A 25,681-nucleotide genomic window follows, 5' to 3' on the forward strand; every position below is an offset into this window, starting at 1 on the left:
TCAAGATCACAGGAGCTCAGCACCCATTTTTACAGGGTCCACCTGGGGCCATTGGTGGAGGGGACACAGAGGGGAGAACAGGGGCCAGTGAGGGGCTGTGGACAGGGAGCTGGGTCTCCTTGGGGAGAGAGGGCAAGGAGGATGAGAGAGGAGGAGAGACGGAGAGGAAGGGAGAGGGGAGGGAGGAGGAGAGACAGGGAGGAGGAGAGGGAGGGAGAGGGAAGGGGAGGGATGAGGGAGGGGGAGAGAGGTGGAGGGAGGAGGGGAGGAGGAGGGAGGTGGAGGGAGGAGGGGAGGAGGGAGGAGGGAGGTGGAGGGAGGAGGGGAGGAGGGAGGAGGGAGGTGGAGGGAGGAGGGGAGGAGGGAGGAGGAGGGAGGTGGAGGGAGGAGGGGAGGAGGAGGGAGGTGGAGGGAGGAGGGGAGGAGGAGGGAGGTGGAGGCGGGGAGGAGGGGGGAGGAGGGAGGAGGGAGGAGGGGGAGGAGGGAGGAGGAGGGAGGTGGAGGAGGAGGGGAGGAGGGAGGGGAGGGAGGTGGTGGGAGGAGGGGAGGAGGGAGGTGGAGGGAGGAGGGAGGAGGGAGGAGGAGGGAGGAGGAGGGTAGGAGGGGACGGAGGGAGCAGAAGGGAGGTGGAGGGAGGTGGAGGGAGGAGAGGAGGAGGGAGAAGGGGAGGAGGGAGGAGGGGAGGAGGGAGGTGGAGGGAGGAGGGGAGGAGGGAGGGAGGGAGGAGGAGGGAGGAGGAGGGAGGAGGGGAGGAGGGAGGAGGAGGGAGGTGGAGGGAGGAGGGGAGGAGGGGAGGAGGAGGGAGGTGGTGGGAGGAGGGGAGGAGGGAGGTGGTGGGAGGAGGGGAGGAAGGAGGAGGAGGGAGGAGGAGGGAGGAGGGAGGAGGGAGCAGAAGGGAGGTGGAGGGAGGTGGAGGGAGGAGAGGAGGAGGGAGAGAAGGGGAGGAGGGAGGAGGGGAGGGAGGGAGGTGGAGGGAGGAGGGGAGGAGGGAGGAGGGAGGAGGGAGGAGGGGAGGAGGGGAGGAGGGAGGAGGAGGGAGGAGGGAGGTGGAGGGAGGAGGAGGGAGCAGGGAGGAGGAGGAGGAGGAGGGGAGGAGGGGAGGAGGGAGGAGGAGGGAGGAGGGAGGTGGAGGGAGGAGGAGGGAGGAGGAGGAGGGAGGAGGGAGGAGGAGGGGAGGAGGAGGGAGGAGGAGGAGGAGGGAGGTGGAGGGAGGAGGGGAGGAGGGAGGAGGAGGGAGGTAGGAGGGAGGAGGGGAGGAGGGAGGTGGAGGGAGGAGGAGGTGGAGGAGGAGGAGGGAGGTGGAGGGGAGGCGGGGAGGAGGGAGGAGGAGGGAGGTGGACGGGAGGAGGGGAGGAGGGAGGAGGGAGGTGGAGGGAGGAGGGGGAGGAGGGAGGAGGAGGGAGGTGGAGGGAGGAGGGGAGGAGGGAGGAGGGGAGGCGGGAGGAGGGGAGGAGGGAGGAGGGGAGGAGGGGGAGGAGGGAGGTGGAGGGAGGAGGGAGGAGGGGAGGAGGGAGGAGGGGAGGAGGGAGGAGGGAGGAGGGGAGGAGGGAGGAGGGGAGGAGGGAGGAGGGGAGAGGGAGGAGGGGAGGAGGGGAGGTGGAGGGAGGAGGGGAGGAGCGGAGGAGGAGGGAGGTGGAGGGAGGAGGGAGGAGGGAGGAGGGGAGGAGGGAGGAGGGGAGGAGGGAGGAGGAGGGAGGGAGCGGATGGCCTGAGTGAGGGGGAGGGACTGTGAGAGGAGCCAGTGGGAAGCTTGGGCAGCTGAGTGGACGTCCCCATCAGACAACAGCTGTCCTCCAGGCCACCTGCAGCCGGTGACTGAGAGACGGAGGAGGGGGTGCCCAGAACCGAGGGAGACGGAGGCCACCATGGAGAATTCAATCCCACAGTCCGATCCCACCAGCGCTCTGAGCCACCCCAGATGTCTGTCCTCCACTCTTGTCCACTCTTAGGTTGTGTGTGGTCTCCAGCCAGCGTGGGAGCTGAGGGTGCACAAGGCACTTTGCTGAGTGGACGACGGAGCAGATGGGGAGGGAGGAGGGCGAGGGACTGACCCTCCTGCGCTCCTGGTCAGCTTGGGGTCAGTGTCGGGGTGGGTGTCTCTGCAGGTGTGGACGTGTCCTAGAAACCCACTTCCACCCTGACCCTGGTCAGGGCCAGGTCAAGGGCCACTCAGGACCAGGAGGGCCAGACACTGCAGTAGAGGCTGACCCGTGTGCCCAGAGGTCACAGCACGGGTGCCGTCTTGTTTGCTCCAGACCTGGGTCCAGAGTGACCACAGGAATGGACGGCGGCCAGAGCAGAGTAGGGCGGTGGAGTCATTGTCACGTCCTCGTCTTCTGACCATGGACCCCGTGGTCACACTCAGGACGTCCTCATGTGCTCGTCCTCTGACCATTACACCCCGTGGTCGTGGTCAGGGCGTGCCACGTCCCCGTGAGGGCCTGGTCCCAGCAGACTGGCGGTGTGAGGACCCGTGGACACCCCGCCCCGGCCGGCAGTGCGGTCCCCACAGCGCCTCCAGCTCTGTAGCCGGTGGGTGGAGATGGTCTGGGCGGCTCCTCCCCTGGCAGGAGGGGTGTGCGGGCATCCAATCGCATGGCCGCAGGGCGTTCTCGGAAGTGAAGTGCCCGGGTGTCCAGGAGGGAGGGAGGGAGGGAGAGGACAGAGGAGGCGAGAGCTGCTGCTGGAGACTCTGCTGGCCACACCGCGGCTCGGCGGGGTGAGTGCCATCGTCCGTCTGCATATCTGAACTCAGAGCCCGGGGACACCAGGTCCCAGCGACGTGGTCCCCACAAGGGGGGCGGCCCCCTGCTCCTGTCCCTCGGCCTGGCTCCTGCTTCCCCCGGGACCAGCGGCTGGAGGGGCAGCAGGAGGTGCTGGGGGGCTGGGGTCACGGGGGAAGTGCGCGGTCCACTCGCAGGCTCTGCGCCCGGCCGGAGGGGTGGGAGCCTCCGGGTTCAGAACGGCTGAGCTGCCGGATCCCGGGGTTCGGCTCACGAGGTGGGGACAGCCCGCCGGTCCCCTGTGCCGCTGACCACGTCGCCAGGCAGGACGTGTTGACCAGGCAGGGGAGGACTTGCCGACCAAGGTCTCCCGTCCGGTCCTCACTCTGCCACAGCTGGGCCTCCGGCTGGCCGGTGCTGGCGAGCGTCTGGGGAGCCGGGTGAGGAGGAGGGAAGGTCGGAGTTCGGGTGGGGTGGCCGGTCTGTCCATCTACTCACCCGAGAGCGATTTCCTGAGTGTCTGGACATGCCGTCACCACATGCGGATGCCGTGGGGACAGAGAGCCGCCCTGTGTGGTCACGGGTGGATGCTCCTGTCTCACCGCCAGGCGGGTCTGGGACAGACCTCAGCCGGCCTGCAGCCACCGCGTCCTGTGGAATCCCCCTGGAGTCCTCACCCAGTCCTCAGCAGGGTCCCCTCAGTAGTCAGGTGACCTTGTGTCATGAGGAAATGTCTGGGGACATGGGGACAGGAGAAGGGAGTGTGACAAGACAATTGTGCAATACAGTTATACAATTGTAGATTGTATTGTTAACTCACAAACAGTAAATTGTTATGGTAGAAGGGGACTGTGACAATAGAGGGGGACTATTACTGTAGAGGGGGACTAATACTGTGTAGGGAGACTATTATTGTGTAGGAGGACTATTACTGTAAAGGGGGACTGTGACAATAGAGGGGGACTATTACTGTGTAGGAGGACTATTACTGTAAAGGGGGACTGTGACAATAGAGGGGGACTATTACTGTGTAGGGGGACTATTACTGCAGAGGGGGACTGTGACAATAGAGGGGGACTATTACTGTGTAGGGGGACTATTACTGTGTAGGGAGACTATTACTGTGTAGGAGGACTATTACTGTAAAGGGGGACTGTGACAATACTGGGGGACTATTACTGTGTAGGGGGACTATTACTGTAGAGGGGGACTGTGACAATAGAGGGAGACTATTACTGTAGAGGGGGACTAATACTGTGTAGGGAGACTATTACTGTGTAGGAGGACTATTACTGTAAAGGAGGACTGTGACAATAGAGGGGGACTATTACTGTGTAGGAGGACTATTACTGTAAAGGGGGACTGTGACAATAGAGGGGGACTATTACTGTGTAGGGAGACTATTACTGTGTAGGGAGACTATTACTGTGTAGGAGGACTATTACTGTAAAGGGGGACTGTGACAATAGAGGGGGACTACTACTGTGTAGGGGGACTATTACTGCAGAGGGGGACTGTGACAATAGAGGGGGACTATTGCTGTAGAGGGGGGACTATTAGTGTGTAGGGGGACCTTACTGTAGAGGGGACTGTGACAATAGAGGGGGACTATTACTGTAGAGGGGGGGACTATTACTGTGTAGGGGGACTATTACTGTAGAGGGGACTGTGACAATAGAGGGGGACTAATACTGTGTAGGGAGACTATTACTGTGTAGGAGGACTATTACTGTAAAGGGAGACTGTGACAACAGAGGAGGACTATTACTGTGAGGGGGACTAATACTGTGTAGGGAGGACTATTACTGTGTAGGAGGACTATTACTGTAAAGGGGGACTGTGACAATAGAGGGGGACTATTACTGTGTAGGGGGACTAATACTGTGTAGGGAGACTATTACTGTGTAGGAGGACTATTACTGTAAAGGGGGACTGTGACAATAGTGGGGGACTATTACTGTGTAGGGGGACTATTACTGTAGAGGGGGACTGTGACAATAGAGGGGGACTATTGCTGTAGAGGGGGGACTATTAGTGTGTAGGGGGACCTTACTGTAGAGGGGACTGTGACAATAGAGGGGGACTATCACTGTAGAGGAGGACTGCGACACTAGAAGGGGACTATTACTGTAGAGGGAGACTGTGACAATACAGGGGGACTATTACTGTGGAGGGGGGACTATACAATAGGGACAAGTCCACGGCCCAGGTCTGCTGGCATCTGGAGAGGTGGGGTAACGGGGTTTCTTATGGAGAGGAGTAAACTGTCCCGCAGGCGTCGGTGGGACGGAGGGTGGCCTGCCTGGCCCGTGGAGCAGAGGGGCCCGCTGATTCTGGGGCGCCCCAAGGAGGCTCTGCTGGCCGGGTCAGTCCTGGGGAGGAGAGGGCGCTGTGGTGACCTGCACCTGCTCTGAGCGATCGCGGGAGCCGCTCGCTCACGTTGTGGCTTGTGGGGTTCAGCTCACGGTTCCTGCGCCAGGAGGGACTGGGGCCCGCGCGGCCTCGTGGGTGGGCGGGGGGCTTCGCGATCTTATCTGAGTCCCTCCGGGGAGGGTCCTGGCGGGAAGCTGCGTCCCGGACACAGACGTGGGAGGGCGTGCTGACCCCTCAGGTGCCTTCAGGTGGTCAAGGGGCCATCGTCCCGCCTTGCAGTCGGGGAGACCGAGGCGCGGGCTGGGGCGTGAGCTCAGGGCCCCGGGGCCGGTGCAGACTGGGGAGGGGCTTCTGAACCACCGTGTCCTCGGTGCCGTGGGGGTCCAGCTCTGCTCCCCCCTCGTGTTGACCCCTTGCACTCGGTGATTGGGGTTCAGGAAGGGGCCGCGCCCCACGCTGGGGTGGCCATCCGAGGTCCCGCCGTGGTCAGCGCACCGGCCTGTTTACCCCCCGAGGACCCTCAGCCCCTGCAGGAGGGAGGGGGCATGTGGACGGCCCATGGCTGCCCCTCCATCCTCTGGACGTGTCCGGGCATCGCTGCCCAGTGACGGGACAGAATGGCAGAACCCCACAGGCCGGGGCCTCGGGTCACCTGTGCGAGTCAGAAGGGACGGCTTTCTGCCGGGGCCTCAGGAGCGGTCGATGTTCTCACAGAAGGAGCCTGCAGTCATTCCCGGGGCCCAGGAGCCCCGATGCTGACGGCTGGTGGGCTTGGGCCTGGGGTCCCTGGAGGCTTAGGGTCCAAGGGGGGAAGTACTGTTGGAGGATGTAATTCAGGACAGACCACGGCCACCCCAGAACGCCTCCACAGGCAGGAGAGAAAGACCTCGGTTTCACTATTGAACAAGGAGGGGAACGGAATGTGATGTGCGTCGCAGGCAGCAGCTATGAGATGCAGAGGCAGAAGGACCTCACCTTTCGTGTAGCTAAACAGAAACAGCCACTCCACCCACGTTCTGAGATAAACAGTCCCTGATTTCCTGTATCTTTATGATGAGGGGGGTTTGCAGCTTGGAGCCAGGACCCCTCCTCCCAGGAGACAGGCGTTTCCTTCGTTGACTACATTTCAGAGACGCTCCCGGGTCCTGGAGGAAGCATGCGTGAGCTGTGGAACGGTCCAGAGCCCTATTTAGCCATTAGAAAGATTTAGACACACCTCAAAGAGACAGAGAAAGGACCCACGAGTTTTCCCAAGTAAATGCTCCTGAGAAAAGGGAAGGGAGAGGATTCAGCCTCGTAGTCTGAACCTGGATCCGCCCTTAATCTGCTAAGTACAGCCCAGGACGGGGGCTGAGGGCCGACGCCCGTTTTGCCGTCTCATCAGGCATGTTTTGCCATCTCATCCGCACGTTGACGGAAGGTTTCTGTTCTGTCTCAGACGAGGCCCCGGGAATTCTTGCACTCAGTTAAGGGTGAGCACTGCAGAGCGAGGTGCAAATAGTGGAACGCTTTCCAGCACAACCCCCTTCTGAACCGCCACCAACAACGGCCCTGTCACGGCTGGTTACCAGGTGTGTGTGCGGGAGGCTGCGGGCAGGTGGGGCCCCGAGCAGGCCGCGGGCAGGTGGGGGCCCCGAGGAGGCCGCGGGCAGGTGGGGCCCGAGCAGGCCGCGGGCAGGTGGGGGCCCCGAGGAGGCCGCGGGCAGGTGGGGCCCGAGCAGGCCGCGGGCAGGTGGGGGCCCCGAGGAGGCCGCGGGCAGGTGGGGCCCGAGCAGGCCGCGGGCAGGTGGGGGCCCCGAGGAGGCCGCGGGCAGGTGGGGGCCCGAGCAGGCCGCGGGCAGGTGGGGGCCCGAGCAGGCCGCGGGCAGGTGGGGGCCCGAGCAGGCCGCGGGCAGGTGGGGGCCCCGAGGAGGCCGCGGGCAGGTGGGGGCCCGAGCAGGCCGCGGGCAGGTGGGGCCCCGAGGAGGCCGCGGGCAGGTGGGGCCCCGAGGAGGCCGCGGGCAGGTGGGGGCCCCGAGGAGGCAGGCCACGGGCAGGTACCGGGACAGGGGCCGTTCCTCCCTCCCCGAGCTCGCATTTCAGCCGGGTGTTCCCGGGGAACGAGAACGCTGTGGATGGAGACATCCGTGCGCCCGTGGTGGGGGCGTGCTTCAACGTGGGGGCTTGTGGGGTGTTTCTGGGGTGAGGTCTGGTCATTCGCTGGACGGACATGTGCTGAGCGTGGAGAAGTGCGCGTGGGGAGAGCTCCCCGTGGGGGCCGCCCCAGAAGTCCTCTGTGGAGGACGTGGGGTCCCTCTGTGATGGCCCACCGGGTCACCCACTCTTCCCTTCCTCCCTGCATTTGGGTGTGAGTGACACTGAGGTCCCTCGAGTGACCCCGCTCCCCCAGGGGTGATGGGTGACCTGCACGTAAACGAGATGGAACGGCTCCCGCATGTGCTGCGTGGCTGAGCCTGGCCCCAGACCCCCTGGACGCTGGCTGCATGAACATCACTCACCCCCCAGGCCGTGTGGGGTCCCGCGATCACTCCGGGAGGGACATTGATGAGACGGAGCGTGAGCTGACAGAGGGCCGCGGGACAGACTGAGGGGAGAAGGAGGGCAGAGTGCTGGTTGACGATCTCGGGGACTCTCATGGATGGGGGAGAGGATTGGTCTGTGTTGCTGCTGAGGCAGAATGAGACCCGAGAAGGTTGGCTGTTGGTGTACTCGGCACAGGGTAGGTGAGGAAAACCTTTTCCTCTACACTCTTAGGTTCTGTACCAGGGATCTGCAAATTGAACTGACAAATGACAGATTAAGAGAAGAAAAAGGTTTATTATGTCGGAATACAGAGGCCTTCACAAAAAAGAAATGGAGACCCAAAGAGATAGTTAGACTTAAGGGCTTATATGCCATTTTAACAAAGGGTGGTAAGTTTGTGGAAAAGTGACAAGACACAGGAAAAGGGGTTTGGGCTTCTAGGGGCAGTAAATTGTGAGAAGGTAAAGATCTGAGGCAAATTAATGGAAGATGAGGGTTATTTAGTGGGGTTTGTTAGGCAGACTCAAGTGGTGCCTGCTCGGGTGATCAGATTCCTTCTCCCCTTCCTGGTACAGGAGAGGGGGCAGAAATGCTCACAAAGGGAAATTTATGCCTGTTCTCAGGCAGACGGGGGAGGGCAGAGTTTTTGTTTCCGCTTCTTCTCAACTGCTTTCAGCTCAAAATAATCCTTAGGCCAAATGGCGTATTTTGGGGTGACAAGTTCTGATCCCCCTCAAAAGGGCATCTAACAGCTAGAGATGGTGCCAGGGGACGGGCCACCTCCAGACTAGACGGACGGGTCCAGAATGTCGGGGTGAGGGCCCGCAGGCTGTGGGGTTCCCACGGGCCCCGGTTCTGAGCGTCTCACAGGCTGTAGCTCATGGAACCCGTCCTACAACCCTACAAGATGGGCACTATTACATCCCATTTTAGGGGTGAGAAACTGAGGCACAGACGGTGGGTAGCTTGTCCAGGGTGGCTCGTGGGTGGGGGAGCTCGGAGGCACACCCAGCTCTTCTCCACTTCTCTGCGGAGGGTGGCGTCTGTGTGCGTCAGCTCCGGCTGCCCTAACAAACGCTGCCTACGGGGCGGCTTAGACAACAGACATTTATCTCTCCCCGTCCTGGAGGCCGGACTCTGAGACCCGGGTGTCACAGGGCTGGTTCCTCCTGAGGCCTCTCTCCTTGGCGTGTAGACCCCGTCTTCTCCCCGTGTCCTCACACGGTCGTCCCTCTGTGTGTCTGTGTCCTCATCTCCTCTTCTCACAAGGACCCCAGTCCTATGGGATCAGGACCCACCCTAGTGACCTCACGTTACCTTCGTCACCTCTTTAGACCCATCTCCACATACAGCCCCATCCTGAGGTCCTGGGGGTCAGGGCTCCAACATGTGGATTGGGGGACACAGTTCAGGCCCCAATGCCGTCCCCTGGGCGGAGGAGGTGGGTCCAGGAGGCCAGGCCTGGTGGACGGCGTGTGGGCTTCAGCACCAGGTGGACGTGGGGTCAGGTCCTCCCCTGCACCCCGGGACCACGTGGATGCATGCCCCGGCCTCCCTTCCCTCAGGAGTGTGCTCAGCGCACGTGCCCACCTCGTCCACTTATCCTGAGACGAGAGTAACTCCCACCCCGTGGCGTCTCCGGGGCGAACGCGGCCGATGCTCAGAAGGCCCATAACACCCCCCGTCCTGTGCGGCCCTGGAGGGGCGCCTCCAGCCCTTACAAGGGGCCGTGTTCCTAGAAGAAGCCCAGGGAAGGAGACGCTGTCGGAGGTCTCGAGCCGTAAACCAGACAGGATTCAGACTGAGTGACCCTCCCACCAGAAGGTCGTTGTGGGTCGCTGTAGGTGGTTCTAGGTGGTTGTAGGTGGTTGAGACCCACAACCCATCTGGGAGCCTCGTTTGCACACTCGGAAGGGGGGATTTGACAAGGAAACCGGCCCCCCCACACTCCTTCCCCGGGACGGAGCCTGGTGGCTCTTTCTTCTCAAGGCCAGGACCCCTGTGCCACCAGAAGACCGTTTTCTGGGCGCCCTGTTTTCAACTGCGTCAAACCTCCTTTCCTCCCCCAGGTCGGTGGCGCGAGTTCCCCTCGATGGGCGGGCAGGTAAGCGCGTCCGGCGGCGTCCAGAGCCTGCCCCGCAGCACGAACATGAACGCCAATGCAGACTGGATGTCGGCGCTGTGCCCTCGGCTGTGGGACGTGCCCGTCCACCACCTCTCCATCCCGGGTGAGCGCCTCTGCGTCCCCCGGGGATGCGGCTGCGGGGGGTCTGGGTGTGGGCCGTGTGGACCCCACGAACCACACGCGTGTGCACACCTAGGTACAGACATGCACACACACGCACACACGCGAGCGTCTTTCCTCCTCCGTCTGCTTCATTCTGAGACGGCCCGGAAGGCCCACGGTGCACCCAGGGGAGCGTGGCCTCGGGGAGACGTGAGGGCGTGGGGGACTCGGGCTGACGCTCCCCTCGGCCCGTCCGTCCCTCCTTCCGGGGAGCCCCTGGGCACGTCGGGCCTTCATCCCTCTCCTGGCCAAGGCCCCCAGGCCCCCAGGCCCTGGTGGGACGCGGGTCCACAGACCCCAGCCCCAGGTGTGGCCGGCGGTGGTTGGGGCTGGGCTCTCGGCTGACCCAGCGGAGGAAAGCGGCTCGATGGACGGGAGGGAGCCGTGCGGACAGGCCCCGTCCTCCCTGCTCCTGCCCTGCTCAGCCCGGGGGCTGGTCCCAAGAGGCGCCTGCACCACGAGAGGGAGGGAGGAAAGGAATCACGCTCTCCAATAAGTTTTTCAAGGTCTGGTTGAGGAATAATTTACACACACCTGCTCACTCTCTGTGTTTTACACTTTTATTGAGATACAATTCACATACTTACAGTTCACCCATTTACAGCGAAAATTCAGTGGCTTCTGTTCACAGTGCTGTGCAACCACCAGTTCTGTTGGGTTCCAGAACATTCTCATTCCCCCAACGGGAGACCCTGTACCCATTAAATAATCATCCCCCTCCCCCAGCCCCTGGCACCACTAATCCACTTTCTGTCTGTGGATTTGCCTCTTCTGGACGTTTCATATAAATGGGATCACACACTGTGTGGCCTCCTGTGTCTGGTTCTCTCACTGACAATCTTGTGTTCAAGGTCCATCCAGGTTGTAGCTGTGTCAGTGCTTCACTCCTGTTCATGGCTGAGTGATATTCCACTGCACGGATGGATCACATTCTGTTTGTCTCTTCATCTATGGATGGATGCTTGGGTTGTTTCCAGCTTTTCACTATTCTGATTGATGCTTCAAATATTTGTCTGAACAGCTGTTTTCCTTGTAAACTCTGCAAACTCTTTTAGCAAACGTTTATCAGCACCTTTTGAAACAGATGATGTAACAGAAAGATACAGACTGAAAACTGGGTGGCCCATCCCTGCTTGGGAACCCCGTTCCTGCCACCGGGCCCGAGGTCCCTCCAAGGAGGTTCTGTGCACAGAGAACAAACAACACACATATAAAGCTCCCAGAATAATTCAGACACTGTGCTGATGATTCTGTAGATCAACAGATCACAACATTAAATTCAAAAATGGGTACAATTCTGAGAATTTAAAGTATTAAAAGGAGGCATTGCCCATCAGTGAACAAATAGCCCACCCAACGGTGAAGAAGCGACAGGTGGCTATTAACATAGAGGGGGGATCAGGTGGGACCCCGTCTCATGTTTACACCCAAGTGTATTACAGAATGTTTAAAGATTTAAGGGAAACATAAAGCCACAAAGTTCTGCTGGAAGATACAGGTAAATATCACCTACACATTAGCCTCTCTAAGGAGAACACCAAGTGCAAAAGCTACGAGGGAAAAGATGGATAGGTGTGAGCACGTAAAAAATATTTAAATTTTCCCTCACTAAGAAACTTAAACAAAAGTTCATGACAAATAGCCCGTAACAGATGCTGTGGGGCATCCCCGTGGGTGGCTGAATAATGTCCTAAAGACGTCCCCAAGACAGGCACGTCCTCATCCCCACGCAGAATACGGCCCCAAGACGGGCACGTCCTCATCCCCCGGAACCTGTTAATACGCCACCTCACGTGGCAAACGGGGGTGTGCAGGTGTCGGGTAAGGGTCTGGAGATGGGAGGTTTTCTTGGCTTATCTGGGGGGACAGTGTAACCTCAAGGGTCCGTGTAAGAGGGAGGCGGGGGGTCAGAGAGGAGGGAGAAGGAAGACGCTGCGCTGCTGGCTTTGCAGACGCCAGGTGCCCAGGAAGTTGGAGAAGGCAGGAAACACGTTCTCCTCAGGCCCTCCACAAGGAACCAGCCCCGTGGCACTTAGACTTTGCACCCGTGTCAGGTTTCTGGCCTCCAGAACTGTGGGGTAATGCATCTCTGCTGTTCGAAGCAGTGCAGTTTGTGATCCTTTGTTACAGTGGCCCCAGGACCCTTGCACGGCCACCCAGACGGTGCAACCTTCATAGCTGAGTCCCACACCCTTCCTGGGGGCCACCTGCATCCCCGAGGGGACGGAGAGGATGGAGCCCCCAGGGATGGGCGCCTCCCTCTGCCCGTGCTCCCCTCATCTCCCAGAGCAATCCCCACCCACCCCCTGCGTGCTGATCTCGTCCCAGGAAACCCGGGCCATGAGGAACCTGAAAACCACATCCACACGCACGTCACACACGGCAGACCAGGGCCACTGCGTCAGCACAGAGGGTGCTTAGGAAACCCCCACAGGCACGCGCTCCCCAACGGGAAACGGCCCCGGGGGTACGGGCGATTCTCAGACGAGAAATCCTAAGGACTCAGAAATCGTGAGAAATGGCCGAGCCGTGGAGCGAACTCAGTGAAGCAGCTGTCACGGGAGCATTGCAGCAGTGGGGGCTCCTGGTGCCGAGGAGGAGGGTGGGGAGGCGGCCGCAGGGTCCCTCTGCTGGGAGACCCAGGACGCGGCCGAGGGCGGTGGGCTGCGAAGGCGGCTCCCTCCCGCCGCCCGGCCACGGTCCAGGTCCCAGACTTAATCTGGAGGAAGCGATCGGTGGGCGTGCAAAACACACTCACACCAGATGTGCCCGGGGATGCTGCCCTCGAGGGGCAGGTGACCGTCCTCGTGTCCAGGGACCGTGGTCAGGTGCACAGGTGGATGACATCACGGAGTGGACACAGTCGTGAAAGCATCTCAGGCTCTGCATTTACTGGTTTACAAAATGCTGATAATATGTGTGAAATGGAAAAGCAGATAAAAAATTGCATGATTTGATCCTGTTTAAAACACGTATAAAAATATACATAATATGTATAAATGGATTATCCCCATGTATAAATGGACCCGTATATATTACAGTTAAAATATATAAATACACAAGATACATAAATGTGAATTACATAAATACATATATAATGACAAAGTCAATAGGGGATTTTAATTTTTTTAGTTGTGTATATTGTTCTCAATTTCCTGCAATTAACCCGTATTCTCAGTGTATGAGTGTCTTGGAGTGGCTATAAAAAAATACCAAAACTCAGTGTCTTAAAACCACAGGAATTCCTCCTCCCCCAGTCCTGGAGACCAGACGTCTGAGATGAAGGGGTCACAGGGCCGCGCTCCCTCCGGAGGCTCCAGGGGAGGGTCCTTCCTGCCTCTTCCAGCTTCTGGGGCTCCAGACGTCCCTGGGCTGGTGGCCACCTCCCTCCATCTCTGCCTCTGTCTCCACGTGGCTTCTCCTCTGTGTCTGTGTCTCCTCTTCTGTCTCTGATGAGGACACTGTCATTGGATTTAGGGCCACCCTCCTCCAGGACGCCCTCATCTCCGTCCTTCACTCAATCACGTCTGCAAAGACCCTGTTTCCACATGGGTCCCGTCCTGAGGATCCAGGTGGACGTGGGTTTCGGGGCCACCATCGCCCCCGTGCATGTGGCTCCGTGTGCAGCTCTGAGCCCAGAGGGAGGAGGGGGGCTAACGGGTGGACCCCCCCCCACTGTCTGCTTGCAGGGAGCCACGACACGATGACCTACTGCCTGAACAAGAAATCCCCCATTTCCCACAGCCAGTCCTGGCTGCTGCAGCTTCTGGGCAAGCTCCTGCCGTGCGTCACCCAGCCCATGGTGCTGAAGTGGTCCGTCACCCAGGTGAGCTCTGCGGGCGTCTGGCGGGCTCCCGAGCTGGCTCTCAACCTGCCCCCAGGGCCGCCCCCCTGGGCGGGTGCCCCATCCCCATTGTGGAAATGGAATTGAACACAAACCTCCTCCACCCCAGAAAGCCTCCCACAGGTAGGAGAGAAAGAATACAGTTTCATTATTGAGCAAGGAGGGGACCAGAATGTGATTGCATCACAGGCAGCCATTGTGAGATGCAGAGGCAGGAAGACACTCACCTTTCAGGTAGCTAAGTGGAGACGCCCGCTCCCTCCAGGTTCTCAGATAAATAGCCACTGATTTCCTGTATCTTTATGACAAGGAGGGATTGCAGCCTGGAGCCAGGCCCTCTCCTCCCAGGAGACGGGCGTTTCCTTTGTTGACTGCATTTCAGAGATGCTCCCAGGTCCTGGAGGAAACATTCCTGAGCTGTGGAATGTTCCAGAGGCTTGTTCAGAATGCTGCGCATACATCTGAGACAGACGGAGAAAGAGCTTGCATTTACAGGTCTCCTCCCGTCGCTGCTCTAGGACAGGGAGTGCGAGCACCATCTCTGCCCGCACGTCCAGAGTGAGGCGTCTGCTTCAGTCCGGGTCTGCCTCGCGTCCTTCACCCTCAGCCCACCTCCCGCGTGGATGGGCAATTTAGGGACTGTGAGCAGCTGGAGGGGAGTCCTTGTGGGCCGAGGAGAGGAAGGCCTCGTGGACCGGCTCAGGGTGGCCCAGGCCTCGGGGCGGGGTTGCCCCCCCCCCCCCCCGCTGTGGCCCTGTCACGGTGCACATGCAGGGGGCCAGGGGCAGGGGGCCGGCCGGGCCAGGTGGGGGCAGGAAGGCACGCGGGGCCCAGGTGGGGAGCAGCCCACCGCAGGCCCCTGCTCTCCCTCCGCCCGGGGCCTTGGGCTTCGGGTTTCTGCTCCGAGGGTCTCGCCGGCTCTCACCTGTGTCCTGGCTTTGTCCGGGTGGGAGTTTCATCTCCGGGGCGGGAATCCGTCTGGGCGTCTGCAGGGCGGAGAGCCGGCTCTGGAACGCTGGGGAGCCACATTCCCCACCTGTGTCACAGCAGTCACCCCAGGGCCTGGGGATGGGGGGCGGGCCCACGGCGGTGTGGGGGGCCGCAATGCCGGGTCCTCGCTGCCGGGTCCTCGCTGCCGGCTCCCTCAGTGCCGGTGCCTCAGCGCCAGGTCCCTCAGTGCCGGGTCCTCAGTGCCGGGTCCTCGGTGCCGTGTCCTCCCTGCTGGGTCCTCCGTGTTGGGGTCCTGCTACGCTGTGAGCAACGTGGGGGTCTGCAGGGTGTTGGGGGAGGCTGCTGGAAAGGCTGGAAGTCTCAGGAACCCAGCTGAGGGAACAACCACAAGGGTCTGTACCTCCACGTTCAGCTGCCAGGTGATGATGGTGCGGCGTCTCGTGCGTCCACAGACTGGACAGTCATGTGGTCGCTGACAGTGACTTTTCTGGGGAGTCTCCGATGTCCCCAGAAGGTGCTTCATACGTCGTGTCCACAGGAGGAGGGGGCAGGGAGGAAGAGGCATCCTTCTAACTGTGGAACATGAACGCCTCCGGGAAACGGGCGGGAAGCAGCTGTAAGGTCGTGTCTGAGATCCTGGCAGCGGTCAGCCCCGCGTCCTCAGGCCCGGGCAGCGGTCGGCCCCGCGTCCTCAGGCCCGGGCAGCGGTCGGCCCCGCGTCCTCAGGTCCGGGCAGGGGTCGGCCCCGTGTCCTCAGGTCCGGGCAGGGGTCAGCCCGGGCGATAGGGTCCCACGTAAATTCACTGTCCTCTTTAGACTCTGCTCTGTTTCCGAATATTGAAAGAGTGAGCACCTATTTCACAGTCTCAAAATACACCGTAAATGCCTAAAGCACGTTTTAGGGGAAAGTTGTCCCTTTCCTAGGTCCCCAGCCCTCCACCCGGAACCTCAACCTCAGGATGAGCGCGGAGACTACAGGCCTGGGCGCAGCGGCCTGGGCGCCCCGGGGTCCCCACGGGAGGGACGGCCCCTCCCCGGCCTCTGTGCCTCTCAGGGACGGCGCTGACCACGGGCCGACCCCTGCCCTGGCCCCTCCCGGGCAGCTCTGCGGGAGCCGCAGTGGGCCCGGCCTCTGGGCCCCGGCTCTGGGCTTCTGCCCGACGTGCACACAAGGGGCCTCTTGGTAGCCTCCCGAGCCTCGGTTTCCCCATTTGTCCGTTAATTCTTGGTGTTTCCATCATTGTTTCGTGTAGAGAGCACAGTACCACCTCTTTTCCTTTGCGATGTTAATGTTACGTGTGCTTTTTCTGTTACTATTTTGGATAGAGGGTACGGTACCATCCTCTATCTTTATATTAGCTTTGCTTTCTCCGCGATGATCTGTGGGGAGGGGTGGAGCCCTTCTCCCCGTTATTCTCTCTGTATTCCTCCTTGCCGTTCCCCTGCTGTTTGTGGGGTGGGGACATTCCCGGCTGTAGCCGACCCTCCCTGGCGCGTCCTGACCTCTCTGGGTCCAGGTGGGTGTCCGGGAGCCCGGCCCGGGGCTGCGGGGGCCCAGAGGGGGTTCCGCCAGGGAAGAGTGAGAGGTGGGGCCCTGCGGGGACGGCACCAATGTAGCCGCTTCCCAGGACAGAGCCTCCACAGTGTGGTCTGTGGCTGCACGTGGCCAGTGTCCCCTGGACGGCGGGTTCCCAAATTCAAGGTCCGGGTGGCTGCCTGATCCCCGGCGGCACCAGCAGCTGTTGATCCAACGCTGGACACAGTGGCCCGCGGGTGGGCAATGAGCCCACTTTCCAGCGCCCAGGGGGATATGAGCCAGGGTGGGAGCCGCCCACCGTCCCCGGCAGAGCTGACCGAGCTCCGTCCACAGGGGCTGGACATCACGGAGCAGCTGGACGCGGGGGTGCGGTACCTGGACCTGCGGATCGCGCACATGCCCAAGGGCCCCGACAAGAACCTGCACTTCGTGCACTCCGTGTACACGACGGCGCTGGTGGAGGTACGCGGCGGGAGCGGGGGTGGGGGCGCGGCCGCGGAGGCCTCCACACGGCGATGGGCTCCACGTCCATCCAGACGGGCCATGCTGACCTCCAGCCATGGGTCATCCGGAGGTCTGGACCACGTGCGTCTGAGTTTGCACCCCAGCTCCTCCGTGGCCCCTGGGTTTGTGTACAAGTGGGTCCCCGTCTCCTCTTCCTGCCTCCCTGTGGGCGCTTCAGTGCCGCTCGACGGGTGTTTCCAGAGTCTGAATATGAAGTCACCGTCCTGCGTCACACTGGGCCCCCTCCCCTGGGCCCCACTGCAAGTCCCGGGACCGTCGGGTCTGCAGGTGCCGTCCCGGGAGCTCAGTTTGCAGGTCACTTGCTGGCCCCCGAGGTTCCCTGGTGCTTCCAGAATTCACACCCTGGCACACTCGGTGTCGTCTGTCTGGAATGAGCATGCACACGTGCACACAAACACGTGCACAGGCATATGCACGCACAAGTGCACACACACGCACGCTTCTCCCCCCAGAGCAATGGCAGGTGGGCTGGCTGTCTCTTCGGCAAGGCTGCGTTCCATGAGCTTTATGTGTTAATCTGTTGAGGACCTGACGCCCTGGTCCTGTGAGCTGTGCTTGGGGAAGGGCTGCGGGAGCGTCCTCATCGTCTCGGCTGGAAGTCTCAGGGGAGCTCCTCTCCCCCCCCCCGTCCAGGACACGCTCACGGAGATCTCGGAGTGGCTAGAGAGCCATCCCCGGGAGGTGGTCATCCTGGCGTGCAGGAACTTCGAGGGAATGACGGACGACCTGCACGAGTACCTGGTGGCCTGCATCAAGAACATCTTTGGGGACATGCTGTGTCCCCGAGGGGTGAGAGGGGTCACGGCCTCCCCACGTCTGTCCTCGGGGGGGCTGCGGGGGCGAGATGGTCGCAAAGACTCCATCTGCTCGCTTGGGTCCGCTGTGGGAGACATTTATGTCTCCCCGTCCTGGAGGCTGCAGTCTGAGATCCAGGTGTCACAGGGCTGGTTCCTCCTGAGGCCTCTCTCCTTGGCGTGCAGACCCCGTCTTCTCCCCGTGTCCTCACGTGGTCGTCCCTCTGTGTGTGTCTGTGTCCTCATCTCCTCTTCTCATAAGGACACCAGTCTTATTGGATCAGGGCCCCCCCAGTGACCTCATTTTACCTTCATCATCTCTTTAAAGACCCATCTCCAAATACAGTCACGTTCTGAGGTCCTGGGGTCAGGACTCCAACATGTGAATATGGAGGGACACAGTTCAGCCTGTAACACAACCTGTGCTTTAATTATGTAGGTAATTTTCTCCGTTTTCCTGGTGGCGGCTGGCGTGTGCCCACCCATAGTCTCCAGGGGGCTCAAAAAGTTAAATTCGCGTCCATTTTGGTCAAGGTCCCATCAATTCATTTCAAACCCTCTTGTGTTCACGTTTCTCCGATTACATGCCATAAACCAGGAGAAGGGCCCCGTCCCTGAGCGGTTTGGGAGGAAACAGAGACGGCAGGGCTGCCGTGAGCCGGGGTCACCCAGTTACTGGGCCCAAGAGGCGACGGGGGAGGGGCAGCCTGGGGATGCACCAGCCGACCCCAGTCTCCACGGGGACGTCACAGGGAGAGGAGGAGGGAGGGGACATGGGACATCAGCCTCGGAGGGACCACTCCACAGTCTTTGGACGTGTAAACCATGACAGAGATGGATCTTGTCTGTACCAATCACTATTGGAGGGCGTCTTCTCCAAGTGGGTCAATGTGGGCTTGGGGTGTTTTCAGGGAAAATGAGTGTCTGTGGCCTCATGAGAGTCCAGACATCATGATGATGTTGTGAATACTGACCCCAATCCCATCACTGTCTCTCACAGATACCCCAATATCTCCAGCCATTACTGTCTCTCACAGACACCCCAATATCTACTTCATCACTGTCTCTCCCAGACACCCCAATATCTGCACCTCATCACTGTCTCTCACAGACACCCCAATATCTCCACCCCATCACTGTGTCTCACAGACACCCTAGTATCTCCACCACATCACTATGTCTCACAGACACCTCAATATTTCCACCCATCACTGTATCTCACAAATACCCCAATATCTCCACTCCATCACTGTGTCTGACAGACACCCCAATATCTCCACCCCATCACTGTCTCTCCCAGACACCCCAATGTCTCCACCCCATCACTGTCTCTCCCAGACACCCCAATATCTCCACATCACTGTCTCTCACAGACACCCCAATATCTGCACCTCATCACTGTCTCTCACAGACGCCCCATATCTGCACCCCACCACTCTCTCTCACCATACCCTGATATCTCCCTCCTTCCAGGAGGTGCCGACGCTGCGCCAGCTGTGGACACGGGGCCAGCAGGTCATCCTGTCCTACGAGGACGAGGGCTCCGTGAACCAGCACCCGGAGCTGTGGCCGGGGATCCCCTACTGGTGGGGCGACCAGGTGAAGCCTGAGGAGCTGGTGCGCTACCTGGAGCGCATGAAGAGCGATGGCCGCCCAGGTGCGTGAGGCTGTTCTGTGTGGAGAGACGGTGCACGTGTGCTGTCGGGCGCAAGGGTTTGCTTTTGTTCATGTACACGTATAAAGATATGTGCATGTGGCTGTATACATATGTATAAGTGCATTCACACGTACAAGTTCACATGTGTGTATCTTTAAATACACATCTGCATGCAGATGTGTATATATATACATACACATGGGCACACACATCTATCCATGTGTGTGTACATGTACAAACATATGTGCGTGTGTGCATATACACATGTATATGTGCATGCACACATACAGGTACATGTGCATGTACGTGTATATACACACATGCACACAGGTGTATACTATACACACGTGAACACACGTATCCACACACATCTATCTGTGTGTACATGTACAAACATATGTGTGTATACACACATGTATATGTGCCTGCACATGTACAAGTACACGTGCATGTTTGTATATATACACATGCATACAGGTACGTGTATACTATACACGGTGCACACATGTGTCCACACAATCTACCATGTGCACATACATGTACAAACATATGTGTGTATACACACATGCATATGTGCTTGCACACGTGCAGGTACACGTGCATGCATGTGTATATACACACATGCATGCAGATAAGCATATACTATACACACATGTGCACACATGTACCCACACAGGCATCCATCCAGGCGCTTGCTCAGGCTTTCCGTGCCCGAGCCTGTTGATCTTCCTGGCAGCCCCGTGATCCAGCGAGGTTGTTATTCCCATTTACAGATGAGGAGAAGGGAAACACGCCCAGGCCCCCGGCAGCCCCTCCTCCTCCCTCTCTGTGTCTGTCTCGCCATCTCTGTCTCCATCTCTCTATCTCTGTCTCTCTATCTCTGTCTCTCTATCTCTGTCTCCGTCTCTCTATCTCTGTCTCTGTATCTCTGTCCCCCTCTGTCTGTCCCTTTCTCTCTGTTCAATTTAGCATCTTAATTCAGCTTTGCGCTTCCTTGCTAAAATAGCCGTGTGGACTCCATCCCACATATGTAACATGGTTTATTTCACTGGGCCCCCCTGGGCCACCTGCTCTGCAGACACTCCCTTCAGAGAGAACCTTCCGGGAACCCCTCGCACACTCGGTCCCACAGTGTGTGCTCTGAGGGTGTGTCCTGCCCCAGCTCCCAGTGAGAAGCAGCGCAGGATGCGAGTGTGTCCGTGCGTCCTTCTGAGGACGTTCACAGCCTTGCTGTTTCTGCTCCTTGGTGTCGGTGCTTTCTTAGTTTCTTGAAGGAAATCAGCCCTTTTCTGGCAAACAGGCTACAGACGACTCCCCCAGTGATGGCTCTGACGGTCGGTGGTGGTTTTGCTTTGTTGTATCATTGGTGTGAAGAAAGGGAACTTTACTTGGTTATGGAGTCCGGGGTTTTACGTATTTTATATTCGTGGTCAGGGCCCGTGGCTGCGTCGGTGGACGCTTGGGGCCTCCAGGGCCCCCTGGTCCCATTTCCTGTTATCAGTCGATAGTGGGTGATGGAGTGTGGTCGTGTGTTACGCTTGGTACTACGTGTGGCTGTTTTATGTGCGTCAACGTGATCTGTAACAATGCTTTAAACAAACAAAACCAGCGCTGCTCACCGACCTGATCCCTCACTGCCAACGTTTGTGGAGGTGAAGCGTTTTCCCACGGTTTGGAGATGTGCTTCTGGCGGCCGGCTCCATCTGACCGCCGGTTCCCACTAAAATGGCATCCTGGACGCTGTGGTGACCCTTGGCTCCTCTGTCCCCTGTGGTGACCCTTGGCTCCTCTGTCTCCTGTGGTGACCCTTGGTTCCTTTGTCCCCTGTGGTGACCCTTGGCTCCATTGTCCCCTGGTGTCTTCACAGAAAGGACTCTTGCTTTGGTGGCACAGCTTTGTCTGTGTTGTTGAGAACGGCTGGGGGGAGCTGCACCGGGGGTGGGATTTGGGGGAGGGGGGCCTGGTGCCAAACCTGGCTGGACCTTGGACTCACCAGGTCCCACTTTGTCGGTGAGGCCAGGACGCTTGAAAAACATCCACGGTGGAGACAACCCGATCGTCCATCGTCGGATGAACCATGTGGTCCATCCACAGTGGAACATTGTGCATGAATAGGAATGAGGTCCTGACACGCTACAGCGTGGATGGACCTTCAACAAGGTTCAAACAGCCAGACACAGAAGACCACATGGTGCGTGGTTCCATTATACGGAATGGCCAGATTAGGACCCAGAGAAGAAAGTGGATTAGTGGTGCCAGGGGCTGGGAAGAGGGATGGAGAGTGACTGCTCATGGGGCAGGGTCTCCTTTTGGGAGCATGAGAATGTTCTGGAACTAGACAGAGGGGGCGGTTGCACAATACTGTGAATGCACTAAATGCTTCTGAATTGTTCATTTTAAAATCATGAATTTCACCTCCATTTTTTAAAAAAGTGCTTGGGGCATCACATGCAGCCAGTGTTGACAGGCACTAGCAGTCTTTGTCCCCTGAGGGTGGAAACCCAGCCCTGGAGCACGGGGGGGACCTCCCCAAATGGTGTGGGTCAGGCTCACGCTGGCTTCCCCTCGCCTGCTGCCGATATGTGCTTCCGAGCTGCCACATGGCCCCTAGTTCTCAGTGGCTGCCAGCTCTCACATGGCTCCCAGCTCTCACGTGGTTCCGACCTCTCATGTGGCTCAGATCTTCACGTGGCTCCCAGCTCTTATGTGGCTCTTAGCTCTCTCGTGGCTCAGACCCTCACGTGGCTCAGACCCTCACGTGGCTCAGACCCTCACGTGGCTCCCAGCTCTTACACGGTTCCCAGCTCTCGCGTGGCTCTCAGCTCTCACGTGGCTCAGACCCTCACGTGGCTCCCAGCTCTCACATGGCTCCCAGCTCTCGCGTGGCTCTCAGCTCTCACGTGGCTCAGACCCTCACGTGGCTCCCAGCTCTCACATGGCTCCCAGCTCTCGCGTGGCTCTCAGCTCTCACGTGGCTCAGACCCTCACGTGGCTCCCAGCTCTCACATGGCTCCCAGCTCTCACGTGGTTCCGACCTCTCATGTGGCTCAGATCTTCACGTGGCTCCCAGCTCTTATGTGGCTCTTAGCTCTCTCGTGGCTCAGACCCTCACGTGGCTCAGACCCTCACGTGGCTCAGACCCTCACGTGGCTCCCAGCTCTTACACGGTTCCCAGCTCTCGCGTGGCTCTCAGCTCTCACGTGGCTCAGACCCTCACGTGGCTCCCAGCTCTCACATGGCTCCCAGCTCTCGCGTGGCTCTCAGCTCTCACGTGGCTCAGACCCTCACGTGGCTCCCAGCTCTCACATGGCTCCCAGCTCTCGCGTGGCTCTCAGCTCTCATGTGGCTCAGACTCTCACGTGGCCCTCAGCTCTCACATGGCTCAGACTCTCACGTGGCTCCCAGCTCTCGCGTGGCTCTCAGCTCTCATGTGGCTCAGACTCTCACGTGGCCCTCAGCTCTCACATGGCTCAGACCCTCACGTGGCTCCCAGCTCTCACATGGCTCCCAGCTCTCGCGTGGCTCTCAGCTCTCACGTGGCTCAGACCCTCACGTGGCTCCCAGCTCTCACATGGCTCCCAGCTCTCGCGTGGCTCTCAGCTCTCATGTGGCTCAGACTCTCACGTGGCCCTCAGCTCTCACATGGCTCAGACTCTCACGTGGCTCCCAGCTCTCGCGTGGCTCTCAGCTCTCACGTGGCTCAGACCCTCACGTGGCTCCCAGCTCTCACATGGCTCCCAGCTCTCGCGTGGCTCTCAACCTTCATGTGGCTCAGACTCTCACGTGGCTCCCCGCTATCATGAAGCAGCATTTCCATAGCCATGAGATTTGTAGCCTAAGGGAGGAGCTCAGAGGTCGCCCAGGGAGCAGGATGTTTGCGCTCAAGTGTCTCACTCCCTCAGGTTTCTCTGACGGACAAGCTTGGACTTTAGGGGTGAGGATAAAGAACTATTTGGAGAGACTTGCATGGCGGACACTTCTCTGACCGTCCCTGTCTTGCTGTGGATTCAGGCCACGCAGGGTGCTCACACCTTCATGGGGGGCTTCCTGAAAGAAGGGTGCTGGGCGTCCCCCTCAGAGATGCTGACTCAGCACATCGGGGGGGCTGAGAATCTGCATTTCTGATGATTCTTGGGACCCTCTTGAAAACTACTGGCTGAAACTCTGTGTGTGAGTCTCCTTTTGTGACAAACACCACTAACTTAGTGGCCTAAAACAGTAGAAACGTATTATAATTCTGAGGGCACAAGAAATGGGTCTCCCAGGGCTGAAATCCAGGTGTCGGCCGGGCCAGTTCCTTCTGGAGGCTCCAGGCAGAAGCAATTCCTTGTGTCTCCAGATTCTGGAGGCACCTCACTCCTGGGCTTGTGGCCCCATCACATCGTCTTTTCTCTTCTGATTCCATCATCACATCATCTGCTGCCCCTTCTGTCTTCAGTCCTCCTCCGCTTTGCTCTCACAGGGACCTTCGTGATGACACTTGAGGCCCAACCAGATAATCCAGGATAATCCCCCGTCTCAGGATCCCTAACTTGATCACATCTCAAAGTCCCTTTTGTCACGTAAAGTCACACATTCCCAGGTTCCAGGGATCAGGACGTGCACACCTTTGGGGACATTATTCAGCCCTACGTCCTCTATGTTCAGTGACTCTGAGTCCTCAGTTGAGCCTTGCTGTCTGGACTCTCATTCCGTGGGGAGATCTGGAACTCTGAGATGAGAACGGGCAGACGAGCGGGTGGGCGGCTGCCGTGTGGCTGGGACATCCGGCACCGCACACCCCCCTCTCCACCTTCTGTCGCAGGCGGGCTGTTCGTGGCAGGCATCAACCTGACGGAGAACCTGGGTTACATCCTCGTGCACCCGTCTGAGTCCCTCAGGAAGATGACGCTCCCCCACCTGCCGTACCTGAGCACATGGGTCCGGGCGCAGAGCCCGGGGCCGGGCGCCCGCTGCACCAACGTCATTGCGGGCGACTTCATCGGGGCGGACACCTTCGTCAGCGACGTCATAGGGCTCAACCAGAAGCTGCTATGGGGCTGACCGGCCCGCCCTCCCGCTCCGCACACGGGCGCCGACCGATGCACCTGCATCCTTCTTGGCGGCGGCGTTTTGGCTGAACATGGGGAGGGCAGTGGGGTCTGGGCCCTCGGGGGTCCCTCAGCCTCCTCCCTGACTCGGGGCACCCCTGTGGGTGGCCCCTGGCCGCACTGTGTCTCTGGGGTGGATTCAGTGAATATGCTGATGATTAAGGTGCCCACATGGTCGTCCTCGAAGGATGGATTACCTGGATCGGCCGGGTCTGTCCTGGGTTGAGCCTGGCTGTGCCGTGGTCCCCACGGGAGATGCTCAGAGGGGTCCCCTCCCCTGGGGGCTATTGGGAGCAGCAGAATGACCTCCCAGCAGCTTCGAGGGGCTGCTGGAGTGTCGATAATGTCGTGTCAGGGGGACAGGACGGAGCGTGTTGGGATCCTACTGGGAAACGCACTGTTTAAATAACGGGGAATAATCTGCTTCTAATTCCGACAGAATCACGGCCTGTCCCCGGTCCCCCAGGCCCGCGGGCTCCCCAGGGCCCCCTGGTTTGGCTTCTGTTTTCCGACTTGAATGGGTATGAACGTAGGGGTTGTGTCACGAAGATGGAGATGAGGGGTCGAGCACATGCCCCTCCCAGCTCCCCAAGGCCTCCTGTGACCTCGTCCTCACACAGGTGTGGGGACACAGGTGTGAGGGAGGACGCAGGTGGACGGCGGCCCCGTGCCCGTGCTGGGACGCGGGTACTGCACCTGCCCTGTGCCCTGCGCCCCTGTTCTCCAGCTCCCACCTCAGGGAAGGTCCCGGCCACCTCCAGGCCCCAGGGTGAGGTGGCCCACCCCCACGTGCTCCCCGAAATTTGGCCGTCTGTCTTCCTCTTGCGTTTGGCCTCTGCCCTTTCTCCAGAGGCCACAGTGGGTGCTCACTTTTCCCACCTCCCCCGACCCCTGGTTTCCCGGACTCTTTGTCTATCAGGCGTCCGTAGTTCACAGTGATGATTATATTCACTATATTTTCCATGTTCCTGACGCTCTGGCGTTTGGGGGCCTTGCGGACCTGAGAGTCTGCCCTCCCAGGGTGGGCTGGTTCCCAGAGATGAAACCACGTACCTGGGGCCACGTCTTGTATGACGCCAGCCACCCCGTCACTGGCGGCTCACACGCCGGGCCGACACCCCTGCCCCAGGCACTCAGGGCTGGGCGAGAGGGGCCGTCCTGTGGAATTATCCAGACCCGCAATGCTAACCTGTCTGCCGTCCCCGTGGACCGCCGTGGCCTCACGCCCTCCCTCACTCCTCTCTGCCCCCAGGTTCCCCTGCGGCCCCGTGGGGCCGGCCCCTCTGGGGAAACGAAGCTGTAAGGTCCTCTTTCAGGGGCTCGGCCGCCCCGTGGTGGCTGAGGCCCCTGCCTACGTTCAAACCCCCCGGGGACAAC

At 59.7% G+C, this 25,681-nt stretch overlaps 1 protein-coding gene across 2 annotated transcripts; it reads left to right on the plus strand.

Annotated features, from left to right (window-relative positions):
- Positions 1-2,665: 2,665 nt before the first annotated feature.
- Positions 2,666-25,197, plus strand: PLCXD1 (phosphatidylinositol specific phospholipase C X domain containing 1). 2 transcript variants are annotated; one of them, XM_058535353.1, is made up of 8 exons: positions 2,666-2,719; positions 9,689-9,847; positions 13,596-13,732; positions 16,572-16,700; positions 17,397-17,552; positions 19,031-19,214; positions 24,019-24,467; positions 24,946-25,197. In XM_058535353.1, the coding sequence occupies exons 2-7, from the start codon at positions 9,712-9,714 to the stop codon at positions 24,255-24,257; spliced, it is 981 nt and encodes a 326-aa protein (XP_058391336.1). In that variant the 5' UTR covers positions 2,666-2,719; positions 9,689-9,711; the 3' UTR covers positions 24,258-24,467; positions 24,946-25,197. The 2 variants fall into 2 exon arrangements, with proteins under 2 accessions (XP_058391336.1, XP_058391337.1); XM_058535354.1 differs by lacking the exon at positions 24,946-25,197 and having other exon boundaries at positions 23,677-24,109.
- The last annotated feature ends 484 nt before the right edge of the window (positions 25,198-25,681 follow it).

This window comes from Diceros bicornis, chromosome X (assembly GCF_020826845.1).
Source record: "Diceros bicornis minor isolate mBicDic1 chromosome X, mDicBic1.mat.cur, whole genome shotgun sequence".
Taxonomy (NCBI): Eukaryota; Metazoa; Chordata; class Mammalia; order Perissodactyla; family Rhinocerotidae; genus Diceros; species Diceros bicornis.